General features: G+C 41.0%; 1 protein-coding gene across 2 annotated transcripts; it reads left to right on the top strand.

The window, feature by feature from the left end:
• On the top strand, positions 1 to 24284 carry MAPK14 (mitogen-activated protein kinase 14). Of its 2 annotated transcripts, none has more exons than XM_032132911.1 (12): positions 1 to 116; positions 6934 to 7063; positions 9200 to 9258; positions 9632 to 9743; positions 10266 to 10295; positions 10733 to 10780; positions 11227 to 11341; positions 12301 to 12372; positions 17867 to 17946; positions 20580 to 20658; positions 20940 to 21113; positions 21900 to 24284. In XM_032132911.1, exons 1-12 carry the CDS (start codon positions 1 to 3, stop codon positions 21965 to 21967), a joined length of 1083 nt encoding a protein of 360 aa, XP_031988802.1. In that variant the 3' UTR covers positions 21968 to 24284. The 2 variants fall into 2 exon arrangements, with proteins under 2 accessions (XP_031988802.1, XP_031988803.1); XM_032132912.1 differs by lacking the exon at positions 17867 to 17946 and adding an exon at positions 19981 to 20060 and having other exon boundaries at positions 21900 to 22392.
• Positions 24285 to 25472: the final 1188 nt, after the last annotated feature.

The following is a 25472-nucleotide window of genomic DNA, read 5'->3' as shown; positions in this document are numbered from 1 at the left end:
ATGTCTCAGGAGCGGCCCAAGTTCTACCGGCAGGAGCTGAACAAGACGGTGTGGGAGGTGCCCGAGCGCTACCAGAACCTCTCCCCGGTCGGCTCCGGGGCCTACGGCTCCGTCTGGTGAGTGCTGGGAGGGGACCGGGCTGTGCGGGGGAGGTCGCGTTAGGTCGCTGCCCCGCCCCTCGGCCCCCTCTGCCCTGCAGGGACCCCCGGCGGGATCCGTGCGGAGCGGGCACCGCGGCGAGCGGGGCTTCTCTGTCCCCCGGGGGTTCCTCTCCCCTAGCTCTTCACCAGCCTCCTGCAAGAGGCATTTTTCCTCCCGGGTTTACGCGCGGTGCTGCCGGGAAGCCGCAGTCTCGTCTTTGGAATGCGTCGGGGATTGCACCACATGGCAGGTGGCTCTGAAACATTTTTGCAGGGGAAGATAATAATGTGTCGTTCCCGGCCCCCCCCACCCCCCGAATGATCTCATATGGACATATTTCAGTGTGGTTTCTTGTACTCAGTAGGTGAGGAGTGCAGAGGGATGGAGCCTGGTAAGCCCCCCATAGCTGGCTTTGCAGAGCTGAGGGCTTGGCAGCTCTTGTCCCAGTTACTTTCTGGACCTGAAGGATAGATTATACTTAAGGCAATTGTATTTTTATCTGGAATTTGTTGATAAACAAGAAGTAGAGGGAAGGCTATGAGGGCTTTTGTATCCCTGACTTGTTATAGTGGATTTACAAGCGCCGATATTGTCTTGGCAATAAGAGACGAACACTGGAAGACTCGTTTTATTGCTATAGAATTACTGCAGTATGTGCTCCCAGAGAGAGTAAAGTCCTGGTATGAGACCTGCAGAAATACAGGGAGCTTGAAGAGTTTAGTTTTTAATGCTTACCTAACAGGAACAAGCCAGGCCACATGTGTGAGGTACAATATGTCCTTAATTTGTAGCTTCTCTGCTGAAGTATGGTGGATCATTAAACATAAATGGAGCTGCATACTTTGCTTTAGTTTTAAGACAAGGTAGTATTTGAATCAGTTTGACTCCAGACTTTACCGACCATTTAGTAAAGTGTTCACAGATTACTGCCTCCTTTGACTAAGAAACATCTTTCACATGAGCATTCTGGTTTTTATTCCCTGTTCTTTGGTTCTGTCAAAGTGCAGTCAGAATTTTGAAATATGGGTGCATAATTACGTAGCTGCTTTGCTGTTGTGTTCGAGCAGGCATGCATATGTTTTTATGAACATAGTGTGCAAATTTATGTTATGGATATAATTTTTATTATAAGCAGGGATGCATGCTGCATTCTGCTAGTAAAGAAAATAAGTTGCTTTGCATGTGCTACAGTTTTAATGAAATACTCTCAGCTGATCTTAACTGGTTATAAAATTGTTGGTAAGTTGAGCTTAAATAACATGCATTTCTTAAAATGCTGCGATTGAAGTGTGCAGATGCTTGCATTTTATAAAATTAAAACAGGCTGGTCAATTTTGTAGCAAGAATAACCAGTATACATGCTGAGGTGTTTTGTTTATTTTGGTTTTTTTGAACATAATCATAGAATGATTTTGATTGGAAGGGAATAGACAGGTTTCATTTGGTGAAAGAAGGACCTTGTCGACACAGCTGATAAATACTCCTGTATGTGTCACAGAGTTATGCAACTCCTGAAATGTAATGGGAAATTATTTTGCTTGGTGCCTTGTCCTTTGTGTTTTAAGGTTGATCCTACATCATACACCCCATTCCCTTTGTCTTTTCCCCCTCCCTACAATCTCTGCTGTACATGTAATACTTGCAAAGTTTGTTTTCACAATCAGTAACTAAAGAGTTTGCCTCATGAAATTTCCTGTTTTGCTGTGTCAAAACTTTCAAAGATTGTGCAACTTTGTTCAGACCAAATGAAACAGTTTTGTATTGGAAGCAATTTCAGACATGTGGCACAGATTCTTTTTACAGTCCATGTTAATGGCTTCCTGTATGTTCTTCTAAAAATAGTTTTCAGAAAAGATACAGTGATATGGAAAGTATGTCAGAATTGAAAAATTCAAGAAAACAAAAAAAACCTTTGCATATTTATGGTAGTTTATTAAGCTCCAAGCAGTGATGCATATTATTTAGAGTATTCCTGCAAAGACTTGCTCCGCTCTCTGTCCCTTTAGAGATATTTTTTCTCCCCAATAAAAAGTGACCTAGTGTCATTTGGGACTTGGAGTTTGGTGTATCCCTGTTGGGACAGTAAATACTGCTGTTTTAGCAATCCTTGAACAAAATGGTTAAATATACTTCCATGCATGTTCAGTGCATTATTATATTCAAATGTAATCAAATTCTCTGTTGTTTTAGTTGTCAAAATGAGGCATTTGAAAATGAAGAATCTCTAGAAAGTGGAGGGGAAAATGAATAAAAAAGAAAGCATTAAGCTGGCAGATGAGTCACTTAGACTGTGGTGCTGTTGTGGGCTGCTTGAATGTGCTGTGAGTATGGCTTGGAACATGCTAATACACAAACCTGACTCTTGTGGAGTCAGTGGATGGAGGGAGAGGCATTTTCTGCAGCAGCCTGAGTGAGACACCTGAGACGTGTGCCTGAAGTGAGAGCATATATTGCAGTGTTTTCTGAAGGGTGATGCGCAGTGTTGGAAGAAGGAGGTTCCAGTGGCCAGCTCAGGTATTTTTCAGGATCCATTTTTTAAAAACTCGAAGTGTTAGAGATACAAATAGGGATTCAGTTCCAAAACTTTGAGAAAAATCTACATGTATCCTCAGATTGATCCTTACTAAGTCACGTAACAATTGCCGTGGCATCTGTTGTTTGAAATGCTGTTTCATTCATTCTTGCAACAGTTTTGTATATTTATACAACACAGTCTTTTGCATGCTTTTGTAACCAGGCCTACATTGGGGAAAAAAATGGTTCCTGATATATCCATTTTGTAATATTTCACGTAAGGAGGAGAGGGACCTAGACAATACAAATCTTGCAGTGGGAAGTTGCTGAACAGAGATGGGATTGATTGGTGACTCACGCTTTGGTTGGAGGATTGCTTCATTTCTTGCGTGTGCTGGAGGGAAGTCTCGACTCCTGGCATCAGTTCAGCCAGCTCTGAGCTAAGCAAAATGGTGTTTTCACAATTTTTGCCATCAGTTTCTGAGATGCTGTGAAGCACATTTGGTATATTCTTAGTTTACTTAATTGTTATATTTTTAGCAGCTGTTCTTTGTTGTATTAATGCATTTGTAAAATAATGGGCTTGGTTTAATTGCTTTGCAAGCTATCTGTATTGCCTTAATTAATTTGGAAATAATTGAACAGCCAAGACTTACTCTTCCTCAAAATCTTGTGTAAGATTTTTTTTTAGCTTTTTTTTTTTTTTTTTTTTTTTTTGGTCGACTGTCAGGTGATACAGCCCTTTCAAAACCTGTGATTTCTTCCCATTTCAATCCACAGGTGTACTAACACTGAGTCTGAATTTCTTGGATACTGAGAATTCCCAGAGAAACATTACAGATTTAAGAAATTTTAAAACATTAGGCTCCAGAGGAAATGAAATAACCCTAAATATCACCTGTGTAGAAACAGTTCCTCCGTGGATTTCTTCTAATCCCTTATCAAAGCATGCAAGTGCCTCCAAAGCCTGTGTGTGCTTGGAGGGACAGGTGCCTGCTCCTCCAGCAAGGTGTGGTAGATCTGTGAGGAGTGATAGGAACAGAAGGGTAAAACTGAGTGGGATGAAGCAGCCATACAGGAAAGATTGGCAGAAGATGTGTGAGGAAGGGGGAGTTGAGTAGGAGAAGGGCAGGCACAGAAAAGCTGTGAGCAGAGCTCTGAAAGTGCTGGCAAGGAGTTTGCACTGTATGGGAACTTGGGATATTAAGGGAAATTAGTATGGGCATGTGTCCTATAGGGAGATTTTTATTACAGCTTTCTTAGAAGCAGAAGCTAATGCAACACAGGAGAATGATATTTGCAACTTTTATAATGTGCTGGGAGGGTAATGACTGAAATGCAAGTATAGAAGTGACTGAAGTCAATAATGAACTGTCAGGTACTAACTGTGTTTTTTCTGTCTGATTAGGGGTCCATAAATTAACCTGAGAGGTAGCACTAAAGAGAGTCAGTTAGCTTGGGTATTTGCAAAGGCACTAGCAATGAGCAGCATATATTTAGCAAAATAGCCTTTGCATAAAAATTAACATTCTGATTATCTAATATTTAAATAAACTGTGCTCATAAGTAACTTTGTGCATCCTTTAGTTCCTCAGACTGCTTTGAATGTTTCTCCTAAGATCTAATTCGGATCAGTGGATAGGTTCTCTAAAATAATTGTTTTCTTCTACCTTCTATGTTCTGGATTCAATTCAGGTTAGATCAGAATTGTAATTTTAGCTCGCTTAGGGTGAGGTGGATGCAGTTCATTTGCCATAGCACATGTAAGAGGTTAAAAAAAAGTGTGATAAATTCTGAATTTGTACTGATCTTGTTTTAAAAGGGATTTAAAACTGTGGATCATGCAATTTTTTCCTAATTGGGCTTCTTTAGCTGAAATATGATCAGTGTAATGCAGCTGTTTTAAGTCTGTGATGAAAGGCAGCTTAGTGTTCTTTAAAATGTTCTCCAGCTGACAGCTGTTCTGTAGCTCTGCACGAACCATTAGCCAGTTATCTGTATTGACAGAAAATTATTCAGCATGATTTTATATGTGGGGAAATAGTCTTCAGGCCACAAATATGACCAACCTTCGTGTTCTGACTTTAAGTCTAGACTGTGAATGTGCAGTAATACAGAATTTTCTTTCCTGGGCTTGTGCATTGTGCTGTTTAACCAGTACTGCTGATTGCAATTCCCTTGGAGGTTGTACAGCTAGTGCAACAGCACAGTGACTTGATATGACCCCCAAAAATGTCATTAGAAAAAAAAAAAAATTGAAATTCATCTGAATCCTGAAAATAGCTTTTGTCTGTCTGGTGGCTCTGAAATTTCAATATTTTGGAAACTGAAAGAGAAATTTGACTCTGGAGCTGTGGAGGTGGTTGAGATGCAGAGGATTCCCTTCTTTGCAAGATGAAAGAGTTACTGGTATATGCTGCATTTTGTACCTGAAATGTTTGCAAACTGGTGAAGAGTCATGACTAATTTATAACAGCATGTGTTGAATGATGATGACAATGCTTATTTTTGCTCTAAGTCCTAGAAAACACCTTACATATCAGTAAAATACTGGCACGTAATTTCAGGCCGAACTAGGGATATTTGAATACTGCAAGATGGTGAATTTTACCTGAGGCTGAAAAAAAATTGAATTCTACATTTCATGAAGTATTGCTACTTAAATATTGATTTTTTTTTTTTTTTCTAGTGATGTGTGAAAACTTGACAATTTGAACTCAACATTAAAAAATGAATGCTTGATGGCTTCTTTTGTCTGCCAGGCTGAGGTGTAAAGGATAACTTGTATGTGGAAGCAGTTGCTAAAGGGTGTTTTTTGAGCCAGTGCGATGTAGCTTGAGTAATTCAGCTCTGGCAGGTTGCTGCTCCTGTGACCTGGTGTACTCCTGTGTATTTTCCAGAGAGCTCTTTCCGCTGTGTGGATGCCCTTTATAGAAAGGGAGATGCTCGTCTTCCACTGTGCACAGTGGGTTTTTCCATTCCCTGGCAGGGCCTGGGGGAACGGTCACCGGTCATAGAAGGGTGCTGGTGTTGTGTTTTCTATTTCTCATAAACTTCACTTACCAATTCCTTGGAAACTGGGCAAATTTGAGATAAGGAGTCTTTTTGCAGTTTTATTCCAGGTGGTTGCTTTAAAAGTAAATGACAGCTACATTTATTTCAAATAGCTCCTTTGGTGGGGTGGGTGTTGTGGTTTGCATATGCAGTTGTGGGTTTATTCTAGGACAACTCGTGTGATTTGTTTTGAGCTCCATTAGTTAAGCTTTATATTTCACACTTTACCTTTATAAATATGTAGCATTTATTTTTGCTTGATGTTTATCAAGAACTATGCATACTCACTTTTAAATGGAATCAGGAGTTCACCTGAATCATAAACACAGCAGGAAAATCAACCAGTATTGTCCTTGTATGACTCTTTACATTCCATACTTTCCCCGTATTTGTTGTCTTGAGTCAAGTGTTGATTTCACATCCTCTCTTTCTCCTCCTCCTTCCTTTTGGACAGACCAGAGCTTTATAAGTTGCATAAGGAATTAATTCAGAAAATATAATTTTACAGTACAAAATACATATGTGCGTGTGTATATAGATATTTTTAGTTGCTGAGTAGGATTAAATAAGTTCTCATGGACTCTTAAGAAGAAATACTACTGTATGTACAAAGTTTCTGCTAAAGGGACAAGTTTTGGTAACTTGGAAGCTATGTATCATTTATTCACATGCATTTTTGTATAACAACTTGGGGATTGGATGTGATTTACTGAAGAAATTTAATTTCAGCTTCAATTATGATTGACAACAGTCATAATTGATTTTATTAGGCACAAGTCTTGGATTTTTGTATGGACTTAAACCCTGAAAATAGTATTTTGAGCATAGCATTTTTTGATCAAGTGTGGGGTATGAAAGTATGTTTAGGAATTGTGATACTATTTATAAGTACTCTTCTCTCCAGAGTTTTACTGCATAATTATGTTTAAGAGCACTTTAGACAGAAGAGTCATAAACATTTCTCTTTTTTTCGACAAGATTGTCCTTTACTGTGTGGACAAGACTCATATTTTAAACATTTTCTGCAGAAACCAACAGTTGTGTAAATATGTGGGGATTTTGGGTGGTGTGCAGGTTATGGACCAGGATACCTAGAAATCATTTTCATTGGTGAAATGGTGTTGCCTGTGACTCAATGTCTAAATAACTCCATCTAGAATAAGTGTGGATTTGAAGACGTTCATAAAAAGTTGATTTTGTTAATTTGGTTACTCTCTGTTGCAGTTCTGCCTTTGACACAAAAACTGGTTTGCGTGTGGCTGTGAAGAAGCTCTCCCGGCCATTCCAGTCCATCATCCACGCCAAGAGGACCTACCGGGAACTGCGGCTGCTCAAGCACATGAAACATGAAAATGTGAGTTGAGGGAGAGGGTAGGAAATGCTTTTCTGAAGCTGGACCGAGCATCCATCAGGATTGCATTTAAATATCTTGTTGCATGTTTTTTTCCTAATGCTAAATGCAAAGCTTGGGTTAGTCCAAGGGCTTACAGCTGTGGAAAATCATGCAGAATAACAAAACCAACCCCAAAAATCCCCACAATAACTAATTTTGTATTAAAAAAATCTTAATATTTTCTAGAATAATCTCAAAATTGTTATTTAGCAAGTTCATAAGGATTTGGGGCACAGGTGGTGTCACTTACATTCTCCTGGTTACTAGTAGTAAACTGCAGTTTTTGTTGTGTTAAGCATTTATTTAAAGAAAGAAAATCCCAAAGCTTGTTTTTAGTGTCTTCTGGAGTGTTTCTAATAATTTTTTTTGCCTTGCCTGTTTTAGAAAGTTATGAAGCAGACATTCACTAGATTGCTGTGGGTAAAATAGGGAGGAAAAAAGGGGTGGTGATGAAGGGGTGGAAATGAGATGGCTGTTCATACAAGCCATCCACTTAAATCATCAACAAGGAAACAAACCAGAAGTGTGGCAAATGTTATGTTGAACTATTTTTTGGTAAAACTTCCATTTGGTATAGAAGACAATTGCCTGACCAGTCTCCTCTGTCTATGACATTACCATTACCATATTTATACTGCATGGTGTTGGGAGCAAATTCTATGTGCAGTGGAGTGAAAATTCTCATAACGAGCTCTTGGTAGAGCTGTCAGAGCATCAAGAAGAAAGGAAGGCTCTTGATTTCTTTTGTCCCAGCAAACTCTGACTTGACAGAAGGGCGATACTCTTTGGACATGAGCTGAGCAAAGCCAGGACGTTTACCTAGCACAAAAAGCCAAGCAAGCATAGTTTCATTTTAAGGATCTCCTTGGCGGGTCTGTTCAGAGCTTCTGCTGTGGCACCAATGGTTATGTGGTGTGGTTTCTAACCACTGCAATCAGCAGCTGGTATCCCATAAATCATCTTGATGTTTTTAGTGTGGCTCACATCACAGGAACTTCTGATGCATGTGTGTTACTGTCAGTAATTCTTCCTGTGTGATACCATTGTCTCAGCAGTAGAGGTAACTTTTGATCCTGCTTACTATCCATAGAACTCTCAAGTGCTTTGGGTTGGAAGGGTCCTTAAGATCATCCAGTGCCACCCCCTGCCATGAACTGGGACACTTTCCACTGGACCAAGTTGCTCCAAGCCCCATCCAACCTGGCCTTGGACATTTCTAGGGATGGGGCAGCCACAGCTGCTCTGGAAATCCATTCCAGGGCCTCGCCACCCTCAGAGGGGAGAATTTCTTCCTAATATCTAATGTAAATCTACCCTTTTTCAGTGGAAAGCCACTACCCCTTGTCCTATCATGACATGCCCTTGTGAAAAACCTCAGTAGTACCCAGGAATTTCTTTCTGGGCCTTTTCTCATAGCTGAGATATTCTTCAAACAGGAAAGCTTTGATTTATCTGTTGACACACAAAAAAAGGCTAATCAGGCAATGAAAATAAGTTTGTGACTACAACTGTCTGAGATTCATTAATATTTTTTGATTGGCATTGCAAAGAGCTGATGTAGCTTTAAGAGTAAGGAATAAAAGGAAGTTAAGTCATTTTTATAGAGAGAGATATATATTATCAGTTCATCACACCATCATTTATCTGTGGGAGGTTTATCTAGGTTGTGATTTAAAAATCCTGCAGATGCAGAGATGATCAGGCCTGGTTCAGGCAGGCATGTTAGTGCTATTGTCCTGACTATTCAGATCTCAGTTTTGAAGAAAAGCATTTGGTTTTATGTGGCACAGAACACACCAGCAAGTGTGGAAGATGTGGTGGTTTGAGGGACTTGAGCATAAGGTGGTTTTTCATATCCTGTATCTAGTTCATGATGATCTTGAGCAAATAAATGGAGCTGCAGAGCACTCACATGTCTGCATCAGGTTTTGAAATTCTAGGAGGCCTCGTTAGCTTGCATAAAGCACAACTCTGAACAGATGGAAATTAAACATCTACTGGAATAAGTACTTCAATGCCACAAAGGATCTTAGTAACTGTATCAGAGTATGCTATAAATATATTTCACAGCTTTTCTCTTCACTGTTTTCTTTTTAGGTGATTGGCTTGTTGGATGTGTTCACCCCTGCCAAATCACTAGAAGAATTCAATGATGTGTAGGTAACTTCTCTGAAGATTGCAAAAGAATATCTTTTGTATCTCCTCATGCCTCCCAGATTATGACAGAAATATTTGTCTCTTTAATTTGTCTGCCATCATTCACAAATAATCCTGAATTCCAGCACAAAGTTACAGTATATCCTAAGGTATTGGACTTGCCAGACTTGTCCACTTGCTGTGTTTTACTGCCCAGTGCTGTTGGAATCACTGGATTAATTTCCTACATTACTTAAAGTGTCACGGTCTATGTTTCATTCAACAACGTGCTTTGGGACAGTCAGCCCTGCCACTGGAGATTTATAGAGGAATTTTTATCCTAATCCTATTCAAGAGATTGCTTCACAGCCCACGTGTTTGCTTTGTTCACAGGTACTTGGTGACACACCTCATGGGAGCAGATCTAAACAACATTGTGAAATGCCAGAAGCTCACTGATGACCACGTGCAGTTTCTCATTTACCAGATCCTTCGGGGACTGAAGGTGAGTGACCCTGTCGTCCCTGAATGGTGACAGCTCACCGTGGGGGGTGGAAGTTCCTGGTCAATGTTACATCCTCAGAGATTCAGATGACTACAATCTGGGGCTTCTATAACTTCCCTAAAGTATTGCAGGATAAGATTTTATTTTTGTTCTTTCGCTTCTGCCTCTCTGGAGCTCTGCATCAGTAAGGTTACCTATCATTTTTATGTGCTCCTATGGGCAGAGTCTGGGAGATGATGAACTGTGATGCCCTCTAATCTGCTCTGGCTATGAATTTTCCATTTCTTCAGTTTTGTTTACTTGTGTTGTTCTGCTCGGGTGGCAGCACTCCTGGGTGTTCCTAAGGAGAGGCAAACTGGAACACCCACCTGCTTGAAACCCACAGACACACAGCTGGTTCCTTCTGCAGACAGACTGTATCATCTGAATTGTGTGGGCTGGGGTAGGGCAATATTTTCTAGGGAAGAGTTGAGGAGGTGGCTACTTGGACTGTTACATAAATTTTGTCACCTTATTTTACAGTACATCCATTCAGCTGACATAATACACAGGGTGAGTATTTATTCTAAGATTATTTCCTGTAGTGAAAGAATATCTTTAAAAAATGAAGCATAGAATTTTACAACGTAGCACCAAGAGAAACAAGAAAAAATTTTCTGAGAATTATTTTTGGTTAAATAGTAAAAAGATTGAACAGGGGAAGTGGTTGTCAAGATCCATAATTTCTTCTCCTTTGTGAAATAGCTTTTCTATTAAATATAAATATGCAGCACCAATGTTGCAATAAGCCTTTATACATTTGTGCTTATATGTGACACCTCTGAGAACCACGGGAGAGATATGTGACTCTGTGATAAAATAATTTATCCAAAGTTAGTATTTGCACTCAGTTAGAATCTGTATTTTTATCTCCATTTACAATTTTACCTACTTCAGACTTGTGAAACAACACATATACCACTGTTAATGTTGGTGTTTAATTTTTTTAGGATTTAAAACCTAGTAACCTAGCTGTTAATGAAGACTGTGAGCTAAAGGTAATGTAATTTAAAAAATCTGATTTGTTTGATTGAGATTTGAGTGAGTGCCATGCGAATGTCCCTTGCAACTAAAGTGTCAGAATAATTCCTTTTGAAAATACTTTTGTAGAAAAGCAATAGTGTGCTTCCCAGCTGTAAAGAGTTGTAAGGATGTGGTTTTTGTACCTATTCCTGTTTTTAGTGATCATCATGAAAGTGAAGAGTTAACAGCTTTAGTATGTGTTTGCTTGTTTTGGAAACAAGATATCCAGACATGATGCTGATTGTCAAGTCCTACGCTGTTCTAGCCTAGTGTCTTTCCACAGGTTGTGAAATTCAGTTTCATAATCTGCTTTTGCAGCTTTCCCACCTCTCCTCTCCCCAGTTCAGTGATTGCCTGGTTGGTTGTGCTGGGTTGTTTGCACTGTTGCCCTGCAGTAGTTGGTGTGTTCTGTGTTGTGTAGATCCTGGATTTCGGCCTGGCCCGGCACACGGATGATGAGATGACCGGGTACGTGGCCACCCGGTGGTACAGGGCTCCTGAGATCATGCTGAACTGGATGCATTACAACCAGACAGGTAATGCCTTAGGCCAGCACAAGACTTTTCTGTTTTGTCAAGTTTCTGAATTGTGGGGGGTAAAAAACAGAGGTTGTCCTTGCACGTGCTCCCTTTCATCTGTTTGCATAAATTGGCACTCTTGGTAACTGTGCTTCAGAATTGGTATTTGAACCACAGTCTGTCAGATGGAAGTTAAGAATCACTGTAGTAGCATTCACAAGACTTCTTTAAATTGTAACCTTTGAAACTGCAATCAGCAAAATATTGTCAGCACTTAGCCCTTGCTTTTCCTAGCAGAGTGGTTTTTAAAATAAGTGACTGGAATGTATCTGGTTGAGGAGAATGTCTGGAGCTATAGCGCGAAGAAATGATAACAAGTGTATAAATCTCCCATTCTTTCCTCTCCTGTTAGCCACTTCTTCACAGATTTATCTTCCTCACAGTTTCCAGTATCTTCTCTCCAGCAGTATTTGCAGATCAGGCACAGAGAAGAAAATCAAAGTCTGAGAATAGGTCTTGTACAGGAGAGCACCAAAGAAATGTGCTACCCCAATTTCATATATCACTACCTTATCTTTCTCTTTTCCCCTCCTGCACCTATATGGCTTGTCTTGTATCTTCAGTGTAATAGTTGGTGGTGGTTTGGGTAGAATTTATGTAAGTCTACATGCAAATCCATTCCTCAGAGCCCTCTTGAACAGGTTTCTTCCTCTTGGATGGTTTAGATTCATCCCCAGCTCTTTGGTGTTCAGGTCATGCTATAGTCTGGAAAGAAGAGTTGCCTGATCTTGAATTCTGTTATTTGTACAAGTTTTAGATGACACAGAACAGTATCAGTTAGCTTGCAATGTATTTCAGACTGCTTCAATGCCTAAGGCTATTTAAGGATGGAGTTGTTGGCACTGGTTGGATGGGGTGATTCTGCTGAGACTGTATTTTTATGCATCATGTTTTGTTTTCTGTTTTATTTTGTTCAGTTGATATTTGGTCAGTGGGATGCATTATGGCTGAACTGTTGACTGGAAGAACATTGTTCCCTGGCACAGACCGTATCCTTTAGAATAATTTCTTTTTTGAAATTGAAATTAGATCTTCCTTTTCCCATAATTGATGAGAAAAGAAGTTCTGGGTTTAGTTATGGACTTTGTTTTTAAATTAATGGCTTCTTTTACTCACAGTACAAGGAGGCAAGTTCTTGATTTTGCTGCACATCTGTTTCCCTTTATTGTCTGTTGTCATCACTAGATTTACATACTGTTTGTATTTGGGAGTTACTTTCCTTTAAGTTTATTTAAATTTATTTGTTGAGTTTGTAGCTAATACTTGCATGGATGTCTGCCAAGAATCCTCTCATGCTTCAGGTTTCTTGTAAATGTGAAGCATCCCTTCTGGCCTCTCTTCTTTTTATCCTGGAGGTATCCTGGCTGTGAAAGCAGGGGGTTTGCAGATTCTTTAGTGCCAAGGTTCTCATTAAAATTGCTCTGAAATGTTTAAGTTCCATTTCCATGCTTGACTGTAAACAGACTGTGGACCTTCTTTCACAGTGCGCTTGTACTGGTGTGAAAAATCAAGCTTGAATAAGATCTTTCCAAAGTATTTTTTTTTTCCTTTATCAAAGTGGACTGGGTAGGACACTTTGGCAAATTTATGAGCGGACTTTGTGAGATTTGGTCATATTTTCCCCAGGAAATTGGAAGTGAGACTTGATGCAAATTGTTAAAATTTTTGTTCAGCCACACAAGATAGGGGTGTAATTTACTACTGGCAAGATTTTTCATTGCCTAGAAATTGGGCTTTTATTTGCCAGAGAAAATTACGTTGCCCACCTTTTACCAAAGTTTATTATTTCAACCACTGTTTGTTTATTTTAATAACTTTTGTTAATTTGTTAGTATCTATGTCAGTTAATTCAAGTATGTTAGCTCTTGATGAAAAGAAAGCTGGTATTGGAATTGCTGCCTTTTGTTTAATGTTACCTCCAGAAACCATCTGGATTCCAAAACTCACTCCTAAGGAGAAGCTCTCATTCCAGCTCTTACAGTGTCACCTCCCTTTTGAATGTGCTTTAACTTTATCCTCTCCTCTTTTTCTGCTTGACTCCATCTCATAATTTCTCTCTAAATTTGTCAAATTTGTTGTACTGTGCTGTGTAGTCATCTCTGCTGTATTTTTCTATTGTCAGAGACAGAAACTGAATTAAACAAAAGCTGGTATATTTTTATCTGTTGATTCAGCATGTGTAGGTTGGTTTGGACAGCTTTTTTTTGTTTCTTTTAAGAAAAACTGAGATACCAGGAATTGTTCATTCAAACAAAGCAAAAGTCTTGAAGCTGTTGCCATTATTTGACCCTAGCAACAGTGACACTTTAGATTTTAAAGAACTTGACACTTGCAACTAAAATATTTGCTAATAGGATTTGCAATGTGTAAGAAATGCTGCATGATTTTATTTTGTGATTTTTGTGAATTGAACAAAATGGTGATTTTTCCAAGTTTGAGAAGTTTTTTTCTCCAACTCTGTTCTTAGTTGTAAATTAAAGCCACTAATATCTGCAGTGCAAAATGAAGTTTACTCCTAGGATCTAATTTGTTTGCTTTATCATAATAAGGTACTTCACTAATTTATCTCTCCCAGCAGATGCTTGTGATGATTTACTTTAAATGCTCAATTTCTTTCGCAAATGGCAGTAATGCTTTTTAATTAAATGCTTTTTCTGTTCTGAGTTGCTTAGATTTAATAAAAACAGACCCAATCCTTTCCCATCTTAAACAAAACTCTGTAGTACTGTAATTCTTCCAGTCCTTCTGTGTGGTTCCCCACTTTGTCTGTGCTTTTTGATCATGAGATTAAAACTAAAAGGGGAGCAGGGCTGGTTCTGAATCTTGTTTGTGCATGGAACACTTACCCAAGGATTAGAAAGGACCCAGGCTGGCAGCTTTCACTCCAGTTTTGCTGACATCTAAAGATAGTAAGCAGAATTAAGATGGGTCAGTTCTAGTTACTTCCTGTCTTGGAAGGCTCTTTGAAATCTTTATATATGCATTATTTTAGGAGAAAGTTGAAGGAGTTTTCCAGGTTCAGATCCTGTTGGGTAGTTGTGGGCTCTTAATAATTTCATTGTACCCACGGATTGCAGAGGCTCTTGTTCCTCCTGTAGTGTCACTGTGCAGCTGCTGACTTACTGACTTTGGAATTAGTATTAACATGAATAACTCAAGGTATGTTTGCCTTGTCTCCAGTTGCCAAGGATGTGGTATATCCAAATCCACTGCAGTTCCACAAAATTCCCTGTGCACTTGGAGGCAATGCGTGACTTTGTGTTGCTGGAAACTGCTCCTGTTTGACAACTGAAAATTTGAGATAGTTCTTGCTTTTTGGTTTCAAGATGTAAATTTTCTCAACTCTGTAGCTTTACATTTCCAAAATTAGAGTGACAGAATATGTAATGGCTTCCCAGGATGATCATCCCCGCTGTTCAGATGGTTCTCTTGTTTGAAGTGTTGGTCCCTTTCAGCAAGGATTTAGCAGAAATGCTCTGATGTTATTTACAGTCCATCACATATTTCTTTGTACAGCCTGGGGATGCACCTGTTCAGTACAGGTAAGCTGTAAGCTCCTTTAATCAGGTAAGTAATAAAGTTGTACTCTGAAATGATGATCTTCAATGCTGTCTGTGATGATTATGCCACTGAGAAATTAATATTGAGTTTAAACTCTAAATCTGTAGAGATTCTGAACACAGCTGTAATTGTCTTAAAGCAAGAATTGAGATACTCCTACCAAAAAACCCCTGTGTTTAATTTGGGCTTAGCTCTGCCGGATTGCTGAAGTACTTCTAATTTGCAACGGAATGTAAGGTAATTGAATTATTCCTGTTGTAATCTATGGGTAGAAGTATTTGGATGAAAGATGGATTTCTAATACTGGTAAAATCTGTGCCAGGAGGCGGAGAAGGGATCAAGACTGTGGGAAAGAAGTCAGAGACCAAAAATGAGGTGATGAAAATCAGAGTCCTTCAGGCACTGGACTCTGATCCTTGTGAGTCCTTTCCAACTCAACATATTCTGTGATTCTGTGCATGGGAGGCTTAGCTGAGGCTTTCTTGTTGGTGTATGTGTCTTATGCCAAGATCAGTTTCTGTTAAACACATATATTAAATTTTTACAGCTCTTGTAATGTGAATGATTCATACAAGTAAGTAGGAAAGTTGACTTTGTTTGACAATTTGACTTGCATAAAATCATATAAAGTAAAAATAAGAATATCTAGATTTTTCTTGTGCTAGTTTAACTTTTTCTGTATGTTTTAAGTTGACTGTTTTCCTTTAAACTCCGAAGAGTGTTTTTATTACTATTTTTATTCAGTAGTATGAGACTTCCATGATAACTAACTAGTCTGAAATTACATATTCTTCTGATACACCTTATTCTTGCTTGTGGTGGCAGCTAAAACAACTTTGACCTTTGCTTTGCCTGGATAAGCTCTTACAGTCTTGTGAGATTTGCTGCTGGTGGTGATGGCAGGTTATTTTCTGACTTTTAGAATCCTTCATCAGTCCTTGGGAGTACCTTGAAGATGGCACTTGGGGTTTGCATGCTGTGCTTTCCTTCTCCATGCACTTGTGGTGGTGTTTTTCTTCTGCTTTGCATTTACTAACTCTCTTTCCTGTCTTTAATTGCTTGTGGCTCATTTCTCTGGGATGTGATGGGTCCTCTAGTTAAAGAATGCTGTAGTTCAGCAGGCCTAAAACCAGAAGCAGGGTTGGGTTTTGGCCTGGCTGTGACAGTGCCAGTTCCATATTCTGTGGTTTTTCTTGTTTATCTGAGAAGTATCTTCCAGTAGCAAACAGGACAACAAGATTGTTGGCACACCTGTGCACAGGCTTTTAAATGCCTTTAAAATAACTTAAATATTTAAACTGAGCTATGGCATGTTAGCATTCTAAAGTTTGCACTTCAACTGTTGCTTGTACAAGAATAAGTGAAAGATGTAAGAACTATTTTAAATAGCTCTGAAGAAAATCTAATTTAAATGAGCCAGTTGTGGTTAGTAGAGTGTCCTTTGCTAATTCTCCTACAGCAGTGGATATTCTGATTTCATTTTCAGCATTGCCAGTTCAGAGTTAGCAATTCAGCTATGCTAAATACAACTAAATATTGGATTTACTCTTAGATTTTGAGTGTTTTGAGTAGCTAGAAGTTTGCCAAGTAACTTGACAAGTGAGAAATTAATTCAGCTGTTCTGACAAAGTGCTATTTGCAGGGCTCTTAATTAATTTGATATATAAAACTTTAGACCAAAGTTTACCTCAAAAGGTGAAGGTTTTAGCAAAGCATTGATGATTTCCTGTATATAGAGTTTGCCAGTATTGCAGGAACTCTTTTTTTCTAGTTTTTTTTTTAAACAGGTGACAGTTTTTGAAGTTCTTGTAGTACTCAAAAGATACTCTAAGAAGGAACTGCAGCTGTATCTTAAGCCCTCAGGAAGGCATTGATCCCAGAAAAGAAGATTGTCTAAAAAAAAATTCTGTAACTACTTTGGTGTCATTTTAAGGGCAAATACAAACATTACAGACAGTCTGACATCCCTGTGGAGGATGATCCAGGGAAGAAGGGAGATTATGCGTTGATGGTTTTAAAAAGGATACTTTGTGTCTCCTTAGTGTCTTGAGACTTAGACGTAAAACAGTGTCTTTGATGGATTTTTCCCCCCCTCAGTTGTGTGTTTTGTCACCTAGGCCTTGTTAAAGGGGACAGCTCAGACTGGCTTGTGGCCTGCTGGGAGCTCTGTTCCTGGTAAACATTCTTTCCCTCTGCAGTGTCCAATCCTGAGAGCTTTCCACAGAGATGTATTAAACCTGAGCCCGTGTTCTGTTTCTCCCTGCTGCTCCAGCCAGGTCTGTAGGGCAGAAGGGGTGTTCAGGTTCTTTGATCCCCCTGCCCTGATGGTCCCCAGGAGGTTCCAGGGCAGGGCCCTGTGCCAGCTGCAGCAGCTCAGCTGCCCTGGCCATGGGCAGGGTGTGCCCATGGTGAAGTGATGCTGTAGGGTACGAGCAGGGTCCAGTCATTTCCTTACCTTCTGAGTTTTACAAGTGGCTGAATTAGCCTGGAAGGTGTTCACAAAAAGCCTTGACTTTCTTCTTAATATGAGTGCCTACCCTTTTCAGCCTTCTGCTTTACTTCAGCTGTCACTAATGCAACCTAATCCTGCTAACTGCAGCTTGGTGTGGGGCCTGAGGGGGTGAAGGGAGCATGGAGATTCAGCCTTTGCCAGTGGGGCAAAAGATTTCTGCTCCAAAATAGTTCAGGACTCAGTGCCCGATTCAATGCATGTGGGGTATCTGTAGACAAGATGGTCAATCTGTCTGATACAGAGAGAGCTCAGCTATATTCAGTTGTAAACAAGAGGAATGAATATGGTTTGCCTAAAATAGCTTTTCAGTCAAGGCCTTGGCAGGAATTAATTTTCAACATTAATAGGGTGATGTGTTGCGCTTTTCATTTTGATTTCTCCCAGCATTTTCCTTTATGGTCCATCATTAGATATTGATCAGTTGAAGCTCATTTTGAGACTCGTTGGAACCCCAGGGCCTGAGCTTTTGAAGAAAATCTCCTCAGAGTCTGTGAGTTTACACTTTGATTGTAATATCTGCCCTTTCAGAAGTCCCAAGTTTGTGTGTTGTTCTCCTGTAGTCTATCTGTAGAATGTGTTGGGATTTATTTTCTGTTATTTTTCTTCCTTTGCAATTCTTTGCTCTTGGATGGCTTTAAGTTCTTATGCTTTGTGTATTTGATCTTTATTCCTCTTACCTCTGCCCATGGTATGATTTCATCCTTTCATATTCTCATTTTACTGCTTCGTGACTTTTCTCTCAGTTTATGGGTTTATGCTTTGTGATCCCAGGTATTACTGGGGAAGTATTTTTCACAGCTAAGAGCTTGAGGCTTGTCTCAGTTATTATTTCTTCAGATTGTGTACCCAGGGGTCTTTCTAAATAGGAGCAGGTGTGTTATCTTCTAAACACACACAGTCCCTTCTGTAGTGTGATTAATTTCTGAAACACTGCTGCCACTATCTTTGTTTTTGTAGCATAAAATGCCTTTTAGGTGCCGTTCTGTAGCAGCTATTGCAGGGCACACAGTAGAGTCTGCTGAGCATATAACTACTTGTGCTATGTAGGATGTTGCTGTATGGGGCCCTTTTACCAAGGGAACAGCAAAAAGGCTTCCTGCAGTCCCCGTTTGGGAGGGTGACCTCTAGTACAGCACAGCAAGTGGCTGAAAATAATCCTGAATTGTGAACTTGTGCAAAGACAGTGTGAAATGGCCTTTAATTCTACCTGTTCCTGAAGGTAGAGTGAATAAATCAGTGCCAGGGATTAGCAGGTGAATGCACAGTGAGCACTGAGGTCACTGCTGTTTGTGAGGTGCAGCAGAGGATCAGAGCTGTGGAAAGTGGTGATAAGATTATGTTGTGCTGCTGCTTAATGTTCTTGTAACAGTGACTGTAAATACAAATGGGAGATTAGCCTTGAATAACACCTGCTGAAGGTACATGTGCAGTGCAAATTGGAATAAATTGGTCAACTTGCTGGATATCCCATCAATGTAAAAAGCCTTGGGATGTTCCACCTTTGGAGAGGTTAGAGCTGAATAACCCAGACTGATTTGGTTGCCCTGTGAACTGACCTTAAGGCTGCTCTGGTGTTTGAAGTACAGGGGATTAGCAAGAGACAGAAGGTGGAAGGTTGACTAAATTAAGCAAAAGATTAATTTGCATATGTAAGTTGAAGTGGGTCTTTTTTTAACTATTATTGCACAATAAAAATAATAATTGCTCTTATCCAGGTCTGAAACAAGAGTCTGTTTAAAAAAAAAAAAAAACCAAAAAGCAGTAAAATACTGTTTCTACTCTTTTTTTTTTTTTTTTCCCTTGTACGGGGAAAGCAAAACTCTTGAATGTTTGATGGTTTTTAGTGTGTCACTATAACAAATTCTGGTTTTCTGCTGCATTACTTTACTTACTCTCACTTTCCCTGTTCACTGATACCTGCTAACTCTGTTTTATGCAATGATAATGTTTTGCTAATTTTGCATTTAATGCCTTCTGTCACCCAGCCCATGTCAAAGGGCACTCAGAGCTGTTCAGAAGGTGTCAGTTGTGAGCCAGTTTCACTTTGCACCACAAGAAACTTAAGCACTTTCTATGCAGCAAGAAAAAAAAAGCTGGTAACCAGTGCAGAGGGTACAGTTTTTGTTTCTGTTTCAATTTTTGTCCATTTTCCTGAAGCTGTCTGTAGCTGCACAGCACAGGGAAAAATGTTGTGGAGTAGCCTCTGCCAAAGGAAACGTCTACTCTGATGGCTTAAAACTGCTGGGAAATGTGAACACAACCTTGTTGTAGTGTAATGCTACTTCCATCGGACAGAAGTACTTTCTGTACTGGCAGTTACCAACTGAGCAGTGATTCTCCATTGCTTTAAGTGTTCACTCGTGTAATTGCTGAACATTTCACAGGTAGTTGAAAAAATTAGTGGACCCTGCCTGTATGGCTTTTGCCTTGTGGTTTGCAGAAGAGATGCTTTTGTGTGCGACTGTTTTCTGTTTGAAATGGTTTTTGCACTGTTTTTAACAAAGCCCTTGACGAGGCACTTAAGATATTAACCAGCTTCAGCAGATCATGCGTCTGACGGGAACGCCCCCTGCATATCTCATTAACAGGATGCCCAGCCGCGAGGTGAGATCTGAGCAGATGAAGGGGGTTTGCAGGGCAGGGCTTCACTCTGAGTGTTCACCACTTCTGGAAATGAAATGCTTGCATGTGGCATGGGGTGGGCAATTAACTACCTGCTCTTCTGCAAGATTTTTGTTCTAAATGAAGATGTGAGATTTGTACAGTGCGTGCTCAACCACAGACTTGTGAGCCTTGGGAGAGCCTGGCTGTGAGTTGGTTTCGCAGTGTCTGCTGTGTTGTGCAGCTCAGCAAAGGACAGCAGGCTGCACCCAGCCTTGCTGGGACACCAGGGAATCGGCTCTTCCTGCACCTCTCTGCTTTCCAGTCTTACTTTACCACAAGTAATGTCAGCTCTTCCTCTGTCTTGAGTGCCTTAGTTGGGACAGGATAATGCTGATGTGCTTAGTGTCAGAGTAAGCAAGGAGACAGACCATAATAACCAGTGCTTCAGGATGGTTGAAAAGTACTTGGTCTTTCTGCTGGATATTGTCTGATACTTCAACAGAGCATTTATTTCCACAGGCAAGAAACTACATCCAGTCTTTGTCTTACATGCCGAAAATGAACTTTGAAAACGTGTTTATTGGTGCCAATCCCCTGGGTAAGACTTGCTTATTAAATTCTCCTGAAACTGAAGCTAGCATGTCCTGGGACACAAAGATTCCCAAAGCTTTGTTCTGACTGCAGCAGTACTGCAGAACAGGGTTATATTTATGAAGGATGTGTAGGCTGAGGGTGTAAGTGGAAGAAAATGGTGGATGATGGGTGGGTCCTGAGAAACTACAGATTCCTCATATGTGTTGGGCTTTTAGAAGCTTTACATTTCAGAGTAGAGTCACACAGCTCGTGTGAGGAATCCTCTCTGTCTGGTTCTCTTTGCAGCCGTGGACTTGCTGGAGAAGATGCTGGTCCTGGACACAGACAAACGCATCACGGCTGCAGAGGCGCTGGCCCACGCCTACTTTGCCCAGTACCACGACCCAGATGATGAACCCGTGGCAGATCCCTATGACCAGTCCTTTGAAAGCAGAGAACTTGAGATTGAAGAATGGAAAAGTGAGTCTGGGGGAGGGGAGAGAGAGCCAGTCAGCTTCTCTTGTGGTTGTAGAGTCATAGAATATCCTGAGTTGGAAGGAACCCACAGGGATCACCAAGTCCAACTCCTGGCCCTGCACAGACACCCCACAATCCCACCCTGTGCATCCCTGAGAGTGTTGTCCAAATTCTGGAGCTCTGGCAGCCCTGGGGCAGTGCCCATTCTCTGGGGAGCCTGGGCAGTGCCCAGCACCCTCTGGGGGAAGAACCTTTCCCTGATACCCAACCTAAATCCCCCTGGCACAGCTCCATCCTCTCCCTTGGGTCCTGTCCCTGCTCACAGAGAGCAGAGATTGGAGCCTGCCCCTCTCAGACCTTGATGAGTCTTCCCTCAGTCTTCTCTCCATCCCTTGAGCTGAGGTTCAACTAAGCCATGGTTAGAGGCGCAAAAGAAAGTGATAGAAATGTGAGCATCCTGTTGATCCTGAGGTCCTTACCCTGAGTGAATCTACCACATGCTGTGCACATATTTAGCATAGTCCCTGGTAACTAATTACTACTAGAAGCATACAAACATATCTTTGTTTTCAAACTTACATCTCCTCAACGCTCTGGAAGTATCTTTTATTGTGTATGTTAGTCTCTGAGAGTGGTGTAACCATTCTTTTCTTCTTTGTCTTAATTAAACAATACTTTTTGTTTAAAATAGTGTTAGAATATTTGAGATTGCAGGTTTTCTTGCATGAAGGTGTCTAGTAGTGCTATCATAGTCCTGCTGCTAAGTTTCTGTCCCACTTTTCCCCCCAGGCCTGACTTATGATGAAGTAATCAGCTTTGTGCCACCCCCGCTTGACCAAGAGGAGATGGAGTCCTGAGAAACTGCTCTCTTCTGTTTGTCCCACTTCACTGTGAAGGGAAGGCCTTTTCATAGGGACTCTCCGATTATCGTTCAAGTGCCTCATCACAACAATATTCTCCTTAGTGGAGGGGTTTTGTGTGTGTTGAACTGGGGAGGGAGGGGGGAGGGAAGAAAGCTGAGTCTATGTAAACATGCTGCATGCTCTTGTATTCTGTGTACAGCCTGGGGCAAGCCTCTGGAGACCTGTTCTGACTGCACTTAGTTCTTCCAGAGTAACAGTGCACCACCAGTTTGCACTGCTGGGGCAAGGTGGGGAAGGTGACAGTTCAAGGTTTGGTTGCAATCATTGCCATTTATCAATTCTCCTACAACTGAGTAACCTCAAAGTAATGAAAGTTGGTTTATAGGCTTAGAGGGTCCTCTGTTTTCTTCGGACTGAAGGTGGGGTTGAGGGATGTCCTTGTTCAATGCCAGGTGTCTGATTTACATCCAGATCTTCCTGGTACAGCAGAGTATGGAGGCCTTCCAGTGTCTGATTCTTGGAACACGAAAAGATGATGTTTGAAACTGTAAATATGTTTGTGCCTTAAATGAATGGGGAGAGAGGGGAAAGGAAGTCTGGGGTGGAAATCTGACCCACTGTTCTTGAGGGTGAAGGCTCCCAGGTAGCCAGGCATGAACTCAATGTAATTGGGAAGTAACTTTGAGGCAACAACTTCAACCCCTGGATTGGGTATTCCTGTGTTTTACCCTTTCCTCCTCCTCTTGTTCTGAGGCTTCTCAGCATTATCTCCCAGGAGACAGAGGTTGGGGAAGATCCTTGCTAGCCACACATTTGTGTATTCTGTTCCTTACAAGGTGGTGTGTTTTTGCATGTTGTAGCTGTATGTGCATGTAGAGCTGCTTGATTTTTGTCCTTACTTTTTGGGGATGGCACTGGAGGCAGTTCGATCATCAGTGAAATGTTTACTGAGTACCTCAGGCAGTGCCATAAAATCACAGCACCCTTCCTCCTGTGCTGCAGCTCCTTGTGAAATACCTGCCATTCTAGAGGCTTCAACGAGGGAAGGATGTCATATCCAGCACCTTTTTCTTTGTTCTGACCTTCTCTCTGCAGAGGAGGAGAGCTTGGACTGGAGGGTTTCTTGTGAGATCAAAAATGTAAAAAATGTTCTTTAAAGAAATGACTATGGTATCTTGTGCCAGAACTTAAGTTATTTCCTGAAAAGATTTTTTTTTTTTAGAAGTATTGGAATCCAAAGCAAAGAAATAAGCATGCATAAACACACAATCACCCTTTCACTGTCTATATCTATAAATACAAATATTTATATACATAAAACTAACATTTACTAGAAGGTTTTTTTATCCTCTCACATAAGAGCTTCTTGGCTATTTCTTAGCAGGTTGATCTCTGCCCAAGGAAACATGAGAAGGGAGTATGTTTGAATACAAACGTGGTTCAAATATTTTGTATTTTCCAGGACTCTGCATGAGTGAAGTGCCCAGAGTTAGAGACTGGCAGGAGGGGAGGTTTCTCAGCATGTTCGTGTGCTCCATCTGTAGCTGGGGAACTCAGGAGCCCAATTTTAGGGCTTCTGGAGGAAACATTTTTCGACTTTAATTTGTCGCAGGCATCCTGTGTGGGCAATGTACCCGTGTATGTGAGGAGAAAGGCTTTTGCAGTATTTTGTATTCTTGTTACCTGTGGGGCAGAGAGTGTTTTTGTAGTGTTTTTGCCCCATGTTTGAAGAGGCAGCACAAAGGGATGGGACGTGGATGACAAAGCCATTGATTCTTCCCAGGCTACTTCCCAGCGATCTCTTCAGGCCAAACGTTTATTAAAGGTCTGGGCTGAGATGAAGAGAGCAGCTCTGTTGTGCTCTAGGATAAAACTCTCCACAGCCCAACAAAATCAAAACAAAAACCCTCCCTTTTCTGCTGGGCCATCAGTCTGGGTATTCAAATGAAAATGTAGATATACTATGTAAACCTACAGCAAGATTATTTTTATCAGCCATTTTATGTGTAGATGCTACAGTGTGATTTCATGCGGAAATATTGCTAAAGATTTTTAAAAACTATCGGTGTTGTGTGGGTGTGGGTGTGTCTGTGTGTGTGAATGGTTCATTGGAGTCTGTCCTCTGAGGGAGCCCCTGGGGCACAAACTCCCTGCTGCCAGTGCCGTGCTGCTCAGCTGCCTGGGCAGGAGCTGCACCCAGAAGACAAGATCTGCTATTTTGTTCCTATCCATGGATTTTGCTGTAATTGGTTATGCCAGATAAGATGTCACAATACCACTGGTTAAAAATAAAATCTATTTTTCAGATTTACTGCACTGCTGGTACTTGGAAACCTCCTGCACTAAAGTGTTGAGTTTTAGCATGGTGTGAATTTCTCTGCTGTGCTGTGGGGGATCCGGGGTGTGATGGGTGGGGTGGGGGACAGGGCCACACCTTGGTGGCTGACTCTGCTGCCATGGGGCGTCCTGTCCGTGTTTGCCCCAAGTGAGCTCTTTGCTACAAAAATAATTTGATTATGACCCTGATTACTGGACACAGACACACCCCCAGCTTTTATTTTCTGTTTCGTGCAGGGTTGCACTAATTCAACACAAACAGAACAACATCCTGCTGCTTACCTGGCCGTGGGACCCTCCTGCAGCAGGACTGGGTTGTGCTTGTTTGCTACTTATAAGTGTTTGCTTTTTTCCTCTGCAGCTGCCATCTAGTTGGTGGTGGAAAGATCACCACAGTGGAGCTTTTCCAACTCCTCTTGTCTATCAGTGTCACTCCCTCAGAAGAACTTGGGTTCACCAGAGCTGTTCTTCACACTCACACAGCCCACAATCACTGAAGTTCTAGGCCGTGATGAACCAAGGGAGGTGGTGCTGATCCCAGTCAGGCAGTTGATCCCCACTCCCACAGCAGCTGATTTGAGAAAAGATAAAGAACAGTGCTGGGGCGGTTCTCTCAGCTCCATGAGCCTTCCTCTTCACTTTGCTGTCTGCTGGCTTCAGGAGGGGGGGACCAGTCATGTGTTGGTTTCTGGGAGAAAAAAAAATAATTCCAAACACCCAAGACTTACAATTCCAGAATGTGCTCAGTTACAATATATCCTGATCAGCAAAAAAAAAAATACTAGAATCAGTGAGAATTGAACTGGGGAAAAAATATACACTACATCTATAAAATCAAATTACTTGACTCATGAAGCTTAACAGTCAGGGTGCAATTCTTGCAAATTATTGTCCAACTGTGCTCCAGTCAGTGATGGGGCCATCACAGGTGTGAACAACATGCTGGGAGTTTGGGTAGGCCCATGATGAAATGTTTATTACTAGAAGGGGAAGCATGGTCAAAATTGTAGCCCTGGTTGTCACCCCCAGCTGCACTGTAGAGAGTGCCTGGAGAAGGATTTTTGAGTCATGCCACCACTTCTTTTTGTGGACTTGGCAGAGTTGGGCTCACAGTAAGACTTGATCTTGAAGGTCTTTTCCAGCCTCAAGGTTTTCATGATTC

The sequence above is a fragment of the Corvus moneduloides genome, chromosome 24 (genome assembly GCF_009650955.1).
Source record: "Corvus moneduloides isolate bCorMon1 chromosome 24, bCorMon1.pri, whole genome shotgun sequence".
Taxonomy (NCBI): Eukaryota; Metazoa; Chordata; class Aves; order Passeriformes; family Corvidae; genus Corvus; species Corvus moneduloides.
The sequence above is the reverse complement of the archived record's forward strand: the minus strand, read 5'-3'. Positions and strand labels throughout refer to the sequence as shown.